Here is a 15,348-nt window from a genome sequence, read left to right on the forward strand (position 1 = left end):
TACACCAGTTTCTCCCAAATTTGTGGTCGGAAAATGAATGGTGGACAAGAGCCATCAAACTATGGGCTATGCTGAGAGGGAACATGAGCACTTCCACTAATGGTTAAAGACTTGCTAAAACCAGTCAGGAGCCAAAGTACTGAAATAAACACAGGTGAAAAAGATTTAAGGAGCTCAAGCAAGGGTGTTAGCAGGGGCAGAGAGGGCTGGAAACCATCTCACAGGGTTTGTGTCGCATCAATAAAAAACATGCTCAGGAGAATCACAGCTCAGATGGAAGGTACAGCCTATAGAAAACAAAGAACTATATTTTCTTTCTTTTTCAGAAAAGAGAAAGAGGTTAGAATTTTCTAATATGCAACAGAAATGTAGGGCAATGACTAACATCTTTCCTCTCCCACCTTGAGGATAAGGCAAGTAGCACTGAGTTTGGCAGCAGGTATGCATTGGAAACTTTCAGGGTAAAGAAGCAGTGCAACACTCATTGAGCATTTTAAAGAATAAAAAAAGACAAACAAAACTAACATGTAAAAGGAGCGGTATGTCATGCCCCTGTTGAGGGGGGAAATTAAATAGTTGTTGTTTCAGGACATTTTCAGGCTTAACATTGTTGTATTAGAATCATCAGTCAGCAAATCGAAATGATAACAAATTACAGATGGAGAAGAAAAATCTTCTGTCTTAGGGTCCTATGCTTTGCTTTTACACCTGGCGTCAGTATTGGGAAATGTATTTAAATGTGCTCCTTGAAATAGACCTGAAATACAAAGTGGCCAGCTTTCTCTCTCATCAACTCGTTAAGCTGCAAGGTGGCATGTGCCGATCCCTCCATGGCTGAGGCAGGGATCTGCCTAAAGTGTGGGACTGCAATGACTGGCTTTCATAAACACCAGGCAGAGGGAGCAATTAAACAACCTGTTTCAGCAGTAACTGAAGCAGTAGGAAGACACTGCCAAAAACAAGTCCCCACGGGCTACAGCCATAAGCCACGTGGGTGAACAGATTGCTCTGGTGTCTGACTCTGAACGCAGGAGTTGGATCAGTTTGAGCCACGTGTCAGTGTCTCTCTCCCCTAGAGATGCAGAAAACAAAGGGAAATGTCACCACAGCAATGCAGTGCTGAATAACCAAGTTTATTCTGCTTCATTTCTCACTGAAAAACCGGTCTGGGATTTCCTAGCCAGTGACCTGTTCCCAGGACATTGCTTCTCTGGTGGTTGCCTTGGGCACACTCAGGACCACACCCGAAAACCCTAACTTCATCTAATGGGGTTTTGTTCCTGATACAAACAACCTCATGTTTTACTGAGGCCAGAAAGAGCAACACCAGGTCACCTTCACACTGGAGGTGTCAGATGAATACGAGAAATGCCATGTGGGTAATACTGGTGGCTGGTGACCCCTGAAGTCTGTCTGCAATAGCAGGAGATGCTGCCTGGGAAGAACATATGAGCTTGGCTGCTTTCTGCAGTCCATTTTCCTTCTAAGTACCTAGAATCATCAGCTTTTTATCAGGAGTGGTAGGAGACACATCTATCATTTTTATAGTGCTGCTGTCCCTGTATCGATTCAGTCACTTTAGGAGTGTGCCGGTCCTGTTGGCCTCCGCAGCTTCCCAGATGGCAAAGCCATGGCCACAGGTTCCCTGATAATGCTGGTTTGAATCTTTCCTTTTTGAAGGTCCAGCTATACTTCACCCACTGGCCTTTATTCATGTACTTGCTGTCACTGTCCCAGAAGACCATCAGGAACCAAGGCAGGATTGTCCCTTACAGGACCTGGGCTGACCGTCTCCCAGCTGACCAGGTTTAACCATCACATCAGTGATCTTATCTTTAATGTACACTCTCCTATATTGCCCACGTTTTCTAGCCTCCACCAAGTCTGAGATGCCTGCTATCTCAGGTCGTCATTTGGCACCAGGCATTTGGGTTCTCCTGGCTTGTTTTTGAAGCCTCTAGCAATCGTGCAGAAGCATTTTTAAGTTTGCCTTTGCTTTGTTGCTTAATGTTGCATGTGCCAAGCCCCTGCCACTGTATTGTGTCTATTTTGCCTTTCTCATTTATTGTGAACAGGCTGTTTATTTCCCTCCTGCTTTTTCAGAGGTAAACTGAATGTCAGCCATGTCCCTCTTGTGGATCATGTCAATCCAAATCAGGTAGCCCTCTGTGTCTGCCAGCTTTCCCCTGCTTCTAGTGGAAATGCTCCTCTACAGGCTTTTTAAGTTCCAGTGCCACAGCTTGGCTGCATTACAGCTCAGGTGCACCTTAACCTTTCCAGGATGCTCCTCACATCTATGAAGTTTCATCAGTTCCTCACATGCGTCATCCATCTATCAACACTTGCATTTGCCCACAGGGTCATCAAGGTGCAGCCTTGGAACAAGGAGCCTGCCTCCAGCACAGGAGATCCCAGCACCCAGAGCATCCCACCTCCCTGCTACAGGCTGGCTAACCTCCCACATCTTAATTGAGCTTAATTGCTTTGGGAAGCTTATATCAGCCTAGTTTATCCCTTGAAGGAATAACTAGGATCACTCTTATTAAGCTAATTAGCAATAGAGGAGAAATGTTCAAGAGCATGAAAAAAACCCACACAATAAATACGAAGCTGACCTGAGACTCTCTTGTGCCTTTACCTCATGAGTTGTTCTGTTACAGCCCTCAGCCTTCCAGAAACACTTTGCTTCCAAGACCTGGAAAGGTTTCTTCCTGCAAGACAGGCAAGGAGAAAAGCTTTCCCATTTCTGTCCTTTAAATCAGCTTTTATTTTATGAATTCCGGGCCTATTCATCCAACTCTCAGTTGATTCAGATCAAGGAACTGACAAAGTTCAGGAAGAGCTTGTCTTGCCAGACACAGGAGAGAGGAGTAAAGAGTAGCTGATATTGGATCTGATCCAGTGCCCTATAGCCTGTCTTCTGGGTAAACCAGAATTGTCTCCCCCATGTGACTGCTGTGATGGGTGAAAAGCTGTCTCCTGATAGTTCCTGAATACTATTTATTGACTGGATCATCACGATCCTGTCAGTATGTACTATAGATAGGTGTCATGCCCTTACTGCATAATCAAGCTATTTTAGTAGCCAGACTGTCCTGCTGACATACAGCAGAGGCTGAAGAGCTCTATGCGGTGGCTGGGCTGAGGTTGATGGCCCACAATTTAAAGACTTGCTGCTGGCCAGCTACTAGTGGTATCCCATGGGGACTGATGCTGCAGCTAGTACTATTTAGTGTCCTCAGTACCAACGAGGGATGGAGAACACTCCCAGCAAGTTCACAGGTGCTTGGCAGGACAGGACTGCAGGTGAAAGGAATGTGGACAGGCTGAACAAGAATCTTATGAAATTCAACTACAAGCGCTGCCAAGTCATGCACCTGGGACGGAAAAGCCTCAGGCACCAGTTGGAGACCAGCCAGTCTGAAAGCAACTCTACAGAGAAAGCTGGTGGGAGGGGGGCCTGGTGGAAAACAGGCTGACCACAAGAGAGTTACCATTGCAGTAAAGGCAGCTAACAGCATCCTGGCTTGCATTAGGAAAAGCATCACCATCCAGTCCAGGGAAGTGATCCTTCCTATCTACTCAGCACTTGTGCTGTGTTTTGGGCTCCATAGTGCAAAACAGACCCTGACATGCTATAGGCCAGTGGAGGCCACCAAGCTGGAGCACAAGCAGAGGCTGAGGGAACCAGGTCTGCTCAGCCTGGAGAAGAAAAGGCTTTTGAGAGACATTTCCAGATACCTCTGTGGAGCTTATAGAAAAGATGGAGTCATGCTTTTCTTGGAGGTGCACAGCAAGAGGGTCAGAAGCAACAGTCACATGTTGCAACAAGGCAAATTTGGATTTGATAAAAGAAAAGGAATTTTTCACAAAAATGGTGGGTGGTTAAGCACTGTATCAGGTGGCAAAGAGAGGCTGGGCAATCTCCATTCTCAAAGATATTCAAAACTAGACAGTGCAAGGTCCTGAGAAACCCCATCTAGCTTCAAAGTTGGTACTGCTTGAGTAAGGAGTTGGACTAGAAACCTCCCTAGGTCCTCTCCAACCTCGGTCACTCTGTGCTCCCATGGCCTGTGAAGATGGACCCAGAGGGAAGAATGGAAAATGTAGATACAATCTTCTCAGCACATGGTGAGAAACAATGAAAGAGCTGCCCAAGTGGATGCTGCACAGCTTGGTGCACAGAGGAGCTCACCATGTTGGCTCTGGGAGCACCAACACAGTTCAGGCGTCAGTTGTTCAAGTACTGTCCAAGGGAGAGTCAGCGAAACAGTGATGCTAATGGCCCAGGTATAATGGGCCTGGACTGAAACATCTCACCTAGCACACCAAATGGCACTTTGGCTTCTGTAGGCCTTCTCCCTCCAAAGCTGTGCTCTGCTTTGAGAGCAAAGAAGCAACATTTTAAGAAGGTCATTTTGGTCCACCTCCTTCCTCTGACTGCAGACCAGCATGGAGAATAAACTGCAGGGGCAGAGAAGAGCAGAGTGGCTGGGAGAGCTGGCACTGTGGTCCCACCATGGGTCGCACCAGCCATGTAGGAGAGGTGAAATGGGGCCTGAGGAGTGCTTGGAGAAGACAGAGAGAGGTTCAGCAGTCAGTTGAGAACTGACTCACTGTTATTTGCCCTCCTTCAACTAAAAGTACGGGGAAATCCCCACTTCACTATTCATCATCAGCTACTTCCGTGAGATTTCCAAGAGACAATTTCAAAATATCAATCTTCTTGAGCAAGTATGCCAGGTCTGTGAGGCACTCCTCTGTCAGGGTATTAAGTAATGACGGTAAACCTGTGGGAGCAGCGTGCCCCTCCTTTCATCACAGGCAGCCTCATGCAGAGGCTCTACCTTGTGAAAACACTGCCAGAGGTGGGACGAGACACTGCTGAAGGAGGCACGGACTTGCAAAGAAAAGCATTGGAAGAACAAGTCAGCCCCACCATTAATAAAGCTATGCTCAACAAGACCTCCTGCTCTTTGTTCCTACCCCTTATGCACCCTTTGGAAATTGATCGCAGCCTCCAAAGACACCAGCCAGACTCTTGCACCCATAGCAGGTGATACTTTTCTCCCCTGTGGTATTTTTGGCACATGAAATGGTGGAGAAAGTGCTGTGAGTGTGCAGAAATATGGCTGGGGAGCACAGGGAGGGAGGGGTCTCTCTCGAGGGCAGGCAAGGAGCTTGGTGGATGGAGGCAAGGGCCTCCAAGACCCTCTCACTTGGGCAATTGCAGGCAAATAGCCCCTGACTAACATGACACCAGTATCCTTAGCATTGGTGTCTGTCCCTGGGTGGCAAAAGAAGTTTTGCTGATTGGAAAGGCCTGGATCATGACAGTCTCTCTACTAGCAAGCAGGTATATGCCAGAAATGTCTTCCCCTCACCGCTGAGAGAAATACTGAGGCAAAGGGTTGTTTGAATAGTTTCAGAGATGTGTTGGGCTCATTAAAATCTATAATAGAAATAAAATGAAAATGAGGAGGCATAATTATTTTTTTCTGCCAACAAAAAATATCAGCAGAGCACACTGTCATGACAGCACCCCTCCAGTCAGGGGAAGATTGGTCACCAATGTGGACATGGCCAGTCTCTCAGGACAGTGCAAGTTCAGGCAGTAGGGCTGCAAGCTCCTCCATACTACATAGAATTGTAGAATGTCATAGGTTGGAAGGGACCTTAGAGATCACCTAATCCAACCCCCCTGCCATGGGCAGGTACACCTCTCAACTAGACCATGTTACTCAAGGCCTCATCTAACCTGGCCTTGATATAACTAAACACCCCAGGGGAGGGGCCATCCACAACTTCTCTGGACAATTTATTCCAGAGTCTAACCCACCTTGTACCAAAGTATTTTTTCCTAAGATCCAATCTAAATCTGTTTTCCTTTAACTTAAATACCTTTCCCCTTGTCCTATCGCTGGGCACTTTTGTAAAAAGTCCCTCCCCAGCCTTCCTGTAGGTTCCCTTCAGGTATTGGAAGGCAGCTATTAGGTCCCCCCGAAGTCTTCTCTTTTCAAGACTGAACAATCCCAGCTCCCGCAGCCTGTCCTCATAGCAGAGGTGCTCCAGCCCCTGGATCATCTTTGTGGCCCTCCTCTGAACACACTCCAACAGATCTATGTCTCTCTTATGGTGGGGACACCAGAACTGGACGCAGTATTCAAGGTGGGGTCTCACATGAGCAGAGTAAAGAGGGAGAATCACCCCTCTTGATCTGCTGGCCACACTCCTCTTGATGCATGCCAGGGTTGGGATATCTGAGGATTGATCCTAGCCCTCTTTTCTGGAGCAGGATGGTCACAGCCCAGGATGCCAGGAGAGGACTGGGGCAAACACCTGCAGAACAGCTGGATGTAGGGTCTTTAGTTCAATTTTCACCACGGTTTCCTCCAGGAATAGGGTCTGAAATACAAGCTGTAGGTGGAGAAATGCCCAGAGAAAAATACAGTGGTTTTTTTTCCTTTTGGAAATCTGGGAAATGCCACTCCCAAGAACATACTTGCCACCATGCCAATGTCTATAGTGCAATATGTTCTGTTTACATGAGATCATCACAGTGTCAGGTTACTACCGAATGAAAGGTAGCTTTCCCTATATATTAAACTTCCCCAAATCCCAGTCCTATGCCAGAAGCTGAGCTGCAGACAGGTAGGTAAGATACCACCACTCAGGGTAGGAGCTCTTCTCATTCCCTTCAGCAACATCATCTCTTCAGGGGCCCAGGGGCTGCACCTTTTGCTGTGTGAGATTTCTGTTTGAATAAGGGTACCAAGAGTTGTCCTGTAGCTCTGGCTTTAGGTTACCCTAAATTTATATGGCTCTCATCCATACGTGAGCCTGCTTCCCTAGGCTCCCCTCAAAGCCAGTAAAGGGAAATTGGTGGTCCCAGAGTACAAATCACTCTAAAGCAGATAGCCACAGTGATTTAGACAGGTTGCATCTTGAAAATGCCACCTTCTGAGTATAAACAAACTCTCAGGAGATTCAGGCAAAGCTGTCCAGGTGTGATGAAGGCAGTTTGAATACAGCATATATAGCAGGGAATAAGGGCATTCTTGGCGGAGGGGGAGGTGGAGGACAGCAGCAGAGGGCACTGAACATTACTAATTTTATTTTTTTCTGAATTAAATATTGGGGTTTGAGATTTGGAGGAAGTTATCAAGATACTGTAGAAGAATCAGGTTTGAAACACCAAAAGTGAGAGGTCATGAGTCTCCTGCTGGATCAGGAGAGATGCCTTTGGGGTCTCTTATAAAAAGAGATGTGACTGCATTTATGTATTGTTTTGCCTACCCAACCAAGACAAACATCCCATCAGCTCAGGACAAGTTTCCTTGTGTTTATCCAGTAAGCGGTGAGATACATTCATGTCGTCACATGTGCCAGTGCTGACTGATTGATTTTCAGGTTGTTCTGCGTGCTCAGGAAGAACCACCCCATGTACCAGATGCTCGTGCTGCTGGGCCTTGCTGCCCTCCTGGGTAAGTCCAGCATCCCTTGCTGCCTCACCCCAAGCAGCCAGGAAAATGTTTCCTAGAGCTGGGAAGGAAGAGATATTGACACACCTCCTTGCCCCCCATCCCCAAAATCTCAGTTGCCATTAAACTCTACTAGAGGAGAGTGCTTAGGTCCCCCTTTGAGTCTTGAAGAAGGAGGGGCAGCCTCTGAGGAATGGGTGGGTGCAGGGCAGGGCCTCATCTCCTCTCCATCACAAGGAGTGACAGGGGCAGCCCCGCAGCCTGTCCTCTCTAGTGTGCAGCTTCCCCTTGGGTTTTACTTGCAGCCACAAAAGGTTTTTACTGCTTGAACCTTTCCATTGTCACCTCTGCAGGTGTCTCCCAGGGCCGCACGGATTGCTACGGCAGTGTAGAGAGAATTAAAACCCCTGGGGCTTCATGCAAAACTGCAAAGGCAGAGGGCTTATCCTACTGTGGTGAGTATCAGTCTTCTGCTGTGATGGCTTTATTTCTCCATGGTACAATAAACCCAAATCCTTCACATTTCCAAAGTGCTGAACATACACTAGCTGCTGAGCCTGCATAATATCCATGTAGGTGATCACCTATCTCCTCCTGGAGACGAGGCAAACAAAAATCTGTTGTAATTCTGTCTGTATCATGAGAAGTAAGAGTTCTGAGTTTTAAAAGTTGATAATCAAATATCTTTATTTTTTATTTTAATCACAGGACTTAGGGCTTCAGAAAAGATTGCTGAACGGGACCTGAGAGCTATGGATCAATATAAAGCAATCATCAAGAAAGTTGGCGAAAAAATGTGTGTTGAACCAGCCCTGATTGCTGGCATCATCTCCCGGGAATCTCATGCTGGCAAAGCGCTGAGGAATGGCTTGGGCGACAATGGAAATGGATTTGGTTTAATGCAGGTATTTGCTGATACTCCACTAAAACCTGATAAACACATAGCACATAAATAAAAGGAAGCCTCCTAAACATATTATCCATTACATCAGGGAAATTACTTCTTTTTGTTGTTTTGATATTTCTAGGTTGACAAAAAATCACATACACCTGAGGGGCAATGGAACAGCGAAACTCATCTTACCCAGGGCACAGGCATACTTATTGAGATGATAAAGAAAATACAGGGGAAGTTCCCACAGTGGACAAAGGATCAACAGCTGAAAGGTAAGGTAACAGTCCACCAATTTTGTCCAGAAGAGAAGAAAACTTTAGGATGATAACATACTGAATTAGTCCCTGAGTACCCCAAAACTAAGAGGCTACCACCTTTACACCATCAAAAGACAAGCTTTGTCAATTCTTTGTAGTTCTGCCTTTCCTTAGTGTGGCAGCCTTGCTAAATTTCCACCACTATACGACAAATATTTATACACGTGAAATCTAGCCTACATAAGAGCTGAGCTTTCCTTATCTGACCATGAGGAGTCTCCAAAGCCATTCAGGTTAACAAATAGCTCTGTGGTTTACCTGAATGGGGCCAGCAGTTTACTCCATATCAGGATGGAATTTTCCTTATTTCCTTAAGTCCATGTGAGTTCTTTTGGTGTTTCATTTCAGGTGGGATTGCTGCCTACAACTTTGGTGATAGGAATGTCCGAAGCTATGACAGAATGGACATCGGCACCACCAACAACGACTACTCCAGCGACGTGGTTGGGCGAGCCCAATATTTCAAGAAACAAGGATACTAGACTTGGTAATCTCTACTAAGTAACTTCCTTACCATCACCTGCGTGACACCCCCGAGGGAGACAAGACACAGAGCAGCTGTACCCTGCAAACCCATAGAGATGTAAATGTACAGGAATGATTTACATGAATAAGAGCTTGCTCTGTACTTTTAAAACAATATCCAGTAAGACACCAATCATGTAGTTTCTTTACAAGCACTGTGGTTTGGACCTTACAAAAGGGAATATTACCAATATCTTATTTTTTTTTCTTCTGTCTGCATATTTCTCTGAGTTCTGAGGACTACCTTGTTTAGCTATTAATAATTTACTTCCTTCCAGATTTTAAAACACATTTCTGACAAAATCTGTCATTCTCTTGAGAAATCAAAAGTCAAAATATTGGGCATATTAACAAACAGAAATTGAATAAAAGTGTTATTAGCAAACTCAGCAGGACTGCACTGTACTCATACTGTCACATGCTAGGAAAGTTTGGATAAGTACAATGTTAATTTTAGGCAGGCAGAGAAACTGAGAAGGGAAAGGGACAGAATACATGTTTGCTTTTCGTAAATTTTGTTTTCGTTTCTGCTGCTTGTAGAACAGTGCGGCTTGTGAAAACAGCAGTCTGAGTTTGACATATTTTGGTGCTCCTATTCCTTCTAGACCTGGAACTGAACTATTTTGGGGGTGGAAAGGCAACAAAAGGAGATGGGTAGATGCCTGCAGGACTGAGTGACCCTTATACCCCAGGGCCAAAGGCAGTTTCAGTCTGGCAGCAAGTAGTGCAAGCTGTGACTTTCCCATCAGCATCCCCTTGCACGCCGAGAGAACTTCCTTTACTTTTCCATGATGAGCACACCTTCTGGGACTGGGAATAACTGTATGTCAAAGTAATTAGAAAAAAACATGGGCTGCAAACATCTTAAATGGATAGGAAAATGCAATCCAATGCCATTAACAGTGCCTGGAGTTACTGTACACATCCTCCCAGGAGCCATTAGAGACCATGCTGAAAACAGTCATGGATTGAAACAGGGTAAACAGTGCCTGTCCAACTTGTTTGCCTCCTGCAATGAGATGATTGACTTCATGGAGAAGGGGAGAGGAGAAGATATGGTATACCATGACCTGGCAAGGTCTTTGCCCCAGCCTGGTTCAGTGCCCTTACAGCCAGACTAGTGAGACATGGACTGGATAGGTGGGTAGAAAACTAGTTAGAAAGTTGTCAGGCTCAGAGTGTGATGGTCAGTGTCACAGGGTCCAGTTGGTGGCCAGTTTCTGCTCCCAGCAGTACTGCTTCATGTATTCAGCAGCAATTCAAGCTAGGGACAGAGAGAGCCCCCAGCAAGTTCACAGATGATACCAAATGATGGGTTCTGGAGAGGCTGGAGAAATTGGCTGATGGTAACCCCATGATGATCAATTAAGACAAAGGCAAAGCTCTACACCTGGGACAGACAACGCCATCCACCAGAATGGGCTGGGAGGCAATTGTCTGGAAAGCAAACTGCAAAAAGGGACCTGGGAGTCCTGGTGGACAGCATAGGCCCTCACCAAGATGTAAACTAAGAGCACCTTGAGCTGCATTAGCAAAATTCTAGCTAGCAGGGATGGGAGCAATCATTTCCCTCTCTTTCATGCTTGTGAGACCACAGCTGGAAGACTGTATCCAATTTGGGGCCCGCTTGTGCAAAAGGGACACTGACATGCTGGAGCGAATCCAACAGAGGGCACAAACCTGGTCAAGGGCTGGAGCACAGGACACAAAAGAAGAGGCTGAGAGAGCTGGGTCCTCTCAGCCTGGGGAAGAGTCAGCTTTGGGGTGACCATGCTGTCTGGGCCCTGAATGCACTGATGAGTTCTGCAGCCTTTTTCCCCTCTCTCCCAGGGGTCTGGCTGTGTGCATTGAAAGTCAGCTCTGATATTGCACTATGACGAGTCTCACCTTCCTCCTCTCCCTTGTACCTTCTGCCTGCTGGCTCAGGAGATGCATTTAAGCTCACAACCTTGCCCTGGGTCCTCACCTGAGCTGCACTGGAAGGCAGCCTGCTCCTGACTTTATAGCCTACTGATCCTGATTTTTCCTCACTGACTTTTCTTCCTGGCTTGCTCTTGAACCTGTCTGGCAACTACGGATTTGTCTTAGCAGGTCACCTCAACTTGGAAAGATCTTGCTTGCTGTCACCACAGCCCACATGGTGCTTCAAGTAGTTTGCACAGGAAGGTAGCTTGGGAGGTGTCTGCCACATTTCCACCCTGGAGAAGTGGCTGCCCCACAGCATATGCCTGGAAGCCCAGGTGATTCACTTAGTTTTATAAATACAGGCTGCACAATTCACCCAGAGGTAATAAATGCTGATCATTATGACAAGGAGGTTGGATTAACTGATCTCTAAGGTCCCTTCCAACCTAGGCCATTCTATGATTCTATGATTATTCAGCTTTTACATTGACCTGTCAGTCCTGCAGATCGACTGATCAATCACCTCTGCAGCTGCCTCACACCACTAGTTCCTGTGACCAACACAGAGCGATATCCCTGTCCCAGGGCTCTCCAACCCATGGACTCCATTAGGTGGAAGGAACCTTGTTGATGCATCAGGTAGATCTACTATAAAATTATTTGTGTTAAACATATACATTTTAAATCTACTTTCTCTTGTCTTATCTTGTACCAAATTGCTCAGTAGCACATCTGAAGGCAAGGTCTTAACACTGGCAACGTCCATACTAACTCCTGCCGAGTCCACACAGCCAATGTCACGTGAGGTAAGGGCTGTTGTGCGTTTAATTAAAGTTAACATGAGCACCTCAGTATTTTCTACCTCCTGGCAGTTGATGGGGCAGACTTTTCTGGCAGTCATACAATAAATACTTATCAAAAATATCCTGCCTTTTTGGTTCTTATTCAGAAAAAATCTCCAAAGCTTTGTAATTTGCCTTAGCAAAGATACAATTGGCTTAATATATATCTTCACAAGGTCTTCCTTGCATACACACAGAGGTAGCTGCAAACCTCACAGCAGATGTTCACTGCAGACACTCCTCCATGTGGATGGCTGGCAACTTCACCTTCTCCCCATTCATGCCACAGGGGTGGGCTGTGCTGAGCATTCCAGGATCTGCCTCCCACAGCTACAGAGGGAATTTAGTCTCCAACATCCACCATCTCCTCCCCTCTGGCCCTGGGACTGACACTGCCAGAGACCCTAGCCCAGGGCCAGAGCAAGACAGAGTGGGGGGAGGCAGGAGTGGGGAGGGCAGAAGCATCCTGCTGTGATGCAAAGGCGACCACCACACTCAGATGCACAACACATGGGCAAGACACGTGAAGTCTTTGTGCTAAACAGCACCAGAAAAGCCCCAGCTAAGGACTGTGTTGCCATAGCTCAGCAAAGAGGGAGACCAACTGGAGAACCTCAAACCTGCAGCAAGAGAAGTGAACAAACTGTGACCTCAGGAGACTGCAGAATTGGGATGCCTTAGACAAAAAAAAACATGCTAAGGACTGGTATCTGTGTCTACAACTGCACAACAGAGAGCCAGGAAAGGGAAGGAAGTAAACAGGTTTGCCATGTCTATATGGACAGAGTAGAGCAGGTATACATACTGAAATGCAGAAATATATGTAGTTCCCATTTTTGGCTTTCATTTCTAATCAACAGTGAATACAGAGCGCTTAAGTATTTCTTTTCAGTAATTCATCCTATAATAAGAACAGCCTTTGGTGTACTTAGGTGAAGTCATAAAAAAAACTTCCAAAACACTTGAGAATTTATCTAAAGCCTCAGCTTAGTCTTTGCAAGACTCAAGGCTTGCAAAAATGAACTTATTACAAAAGACACTGAAATTTGTGAAACTTTTATAAGTTTCCTGTCTCAGTCCTGTTTGCAATCTCCAGTGTGGGGCTTTTCATTTGCTGATGGCACAAGTAGAACTTCTTAGAAAACTGCTGGGGACTTTTGGAAACAAATAAATAAATAAAATCAGCAGAGTTTTGAAACATGTGGTGCAGCTTGTTTCCTGTAACAGCCACAACCACTGCTTTCCTTCTTTCAGTACTCTGTGGGATCTGCACTATAGAGCTTAATGTCTTTTTGATTGTTTAAATGCTAAACTATAAAATTGAGCTTTGCTACACTGATGTCTTAAGCTAATTTCTTAAACATCAACTGTCATTATAGAAAAGAAGATTCTCAGTAGCTGAGAATCATGTGTCACGAATAGTATAGTTTACTGATGGGACTACACTACCTAAAAATTACATGGTGAACAAAAAGAAGTGACACTTGATCCAAGCCAATTTAATCCCACATCGAACACTGAGAAGCCATGGGTCCTTCTAAAACAAGTCCACAGCAGTAAAACAGGTGAAGAGTAATACACTCAATTTTTTTCTCACAATTGTTCTAGTGTTGGTCTTTATTAGACGCAGGAAGCATCTAAAAGCATGTTCTTAATTTGCTTTATGCTGCTTTAAACATTGTTTGTATCAAATGGGTACTGTTTGACCCTCTTAGGTCTCTCTCCTTCATGGAGATAACTTCTACTAAATATATGCCAAAAATCTCAATTATTGGATTACCAGATTGGAAAAGGGACTTATTTTACTTTATGAGAAGAGTTCCTTACTACTCGTTACAGAAGATAAAAAAGAGCTAGAAGTAACATAAATCAAAACTGCCTTCATACATTGTTTAAACATTTCCCAGCAGGGTTACCCAACTTCCACTTTTTGCCTTGGGAAGGGTCACTATGTTACTGTTTCTTTAGCCATCAAAAATGCTGCAAAATTGCACAGGACACATCTGAGGACAACACAAACAGAAGTAAATCCAATAAAAACAAGTCAAGTCATGCTCCTACAGTTAAAAAACATCTAAATAGAGTAAAAAAGCTGTTAAATATAAAATAGTTAAACACTAATTAAAAATAGACTTAATTTCATCCATTTCTGCAGAACGCTGGTAGTCATTGCTTTGTTTTTAATTGAAAACCTTTCTGAGCTGCCGTGGCCCAGACTGTGTGATATCACTCTGCCCTTTCAGGTATTCTTCAGATGAAACTTTTGGGGATGAGCCAGTTCTCACTCCCACACCGAGAAATGACTCTCTGAATCCCTTTCAATCAATGCATAATGTGCTTCTGAAAAATGCTAGCGCCTGCCTCCACGGTGGGAAGAAGCGCTGGCCCCCCATGCCACAGCACGTTAGGACAACCCGCGGCTCACGGCGCTGGCTCACAGCACTCTGTGGTGAGGTCAACGTAAAACACTAAGTTTCAAGCAAAACCTACATTCTGACAGGCTTTTTGTAGCATTTCTGAAAGATCAAGAAAAACTAGGGTGAGCTGAGTCTGAATTGGATGTTGCTGAATGCTTCAACTAACAGTGAGTGCAATGGGAATCCAGGATACAAACCATAATTTGGGGTGCTTCTGAGGCTGCCCAAAGCCACCACCTGCACCACTGACATAGTGGGAGGGATCACAATGTGGTGTGGCTTATGTACTGCCTCCCCTGTGGCAAGTGAGGGATGGGACAAGTAAGAGATGCTGCAAAGAGCACTGGCAAAAGCCATAACAGGTTCTGTGATCCTGGAGACCTGAGCCTGCAGCAGCTCCTGAGCTCTTCCTGGATCCTGCAAGCTGCAGCCTGCCCAACGTCATGCAGGTGATGGGGCTCTTGATACGAACCACAGTGTGGACATGCCATTCCCCTCCAGTAGATTGAATAAAGGTTTGTTGAGGAAAAGACTTCTCTGGGTATGTGAGGCTCCACGCATGCATATATAATTAAACAATCATTTCTGGATAGGTTTCCAGGAAACACAGTTAATGAGATGTAGAAGAAGCAAATTAAAACATTCCCAGCAATAAGGGAACAGTAGCACAGGCCATTTGGAAATTACTGGTTTGTGGATCATCTTCACTGGTATTTTGGATTTTCTTTTTTTTTTTTTAATGTCACTTTTGTATGAGTCATATCTGTTTTATTTTCCCTCCTGCCAGATGTTACTTCCCTCTCTTTCAATCTTCTTTAAACTCACTTGTAATCACAAACATGAAGAGCTCCACGCATGGACTGCCATGACTTTTTGCAGCTGGCTGTCTATGGGATGTATCGACAGCCCAAGAAAAATTTACGGAACTGGATCTTTCAACACAATGATACAGGATGAAGTCACCAG

General features: G+C 45.3%; 1 protein-coding gene across 1 annotated transcript; it reads left to right on the forward strand.

Moving 5' to 3' along the window:
* Positions 1-7,441: 7,441 nt before the first annotated feature.
* On the forward strand, positions 7,442-9,175 carry LOC104268133 (lysozyme G-like). Its single transcript, XM_009872054.1, has 5 exons — positions 7,442-7,484; positions 7,835-7,936; positions 8,190-8,386; positions 8,510-8,648; positions 9,042-9,175. Exons 1-5 carry the CDS (start codon positions 7,442-7,444, stop codon positions 9,173-9,175), a joined length of 615 nt encoding a protein of 204 aa, XP_009870356.1.
* Positions 9,176-15,348: the final 6,173 nt, after the last annotated feature.

Source organism: Apaloderma vittatum, unplaced genomic scaffold (assembly GCF_000703405.1).
Source record: "Apaloderma vittatum isolate BGI_N311 unplaced genomic scaffold, ASM70340v1 scaffold7266, whole genome shotgun sequence".
NCBI lineage: Eukaryota > Metazoa > Chordata > Aves > Trogoniformes > Trogonidae > Apaloderma > Apaloderma vittatum.

Excerpts from the sequence above, each read along its gene's own strand:
- LOC104268133 (XM_009872054.1), top strand. The coding sequence starts at position 7,442 with ATGTACCAGATGCTCGTGCTGCTGGGCCTTGCTGCCCTCCTGG. Across the intron at positions 7,485-7,834 it reads GGGCCTTGCTGCCCTCCTGG|GTGTCTCCCAGGGCCGCACG; the intron begins GTAAGTCCAGCA and ends TCACCTCTGCAG. Across the intron at positions 8,387-8,509 it reads ATGGATTTGGTTTAATGCAG|GTTGACAAAAAATCACATAC; the intron begins GTATTTGCTGAT and ends TGATATTTCTAG.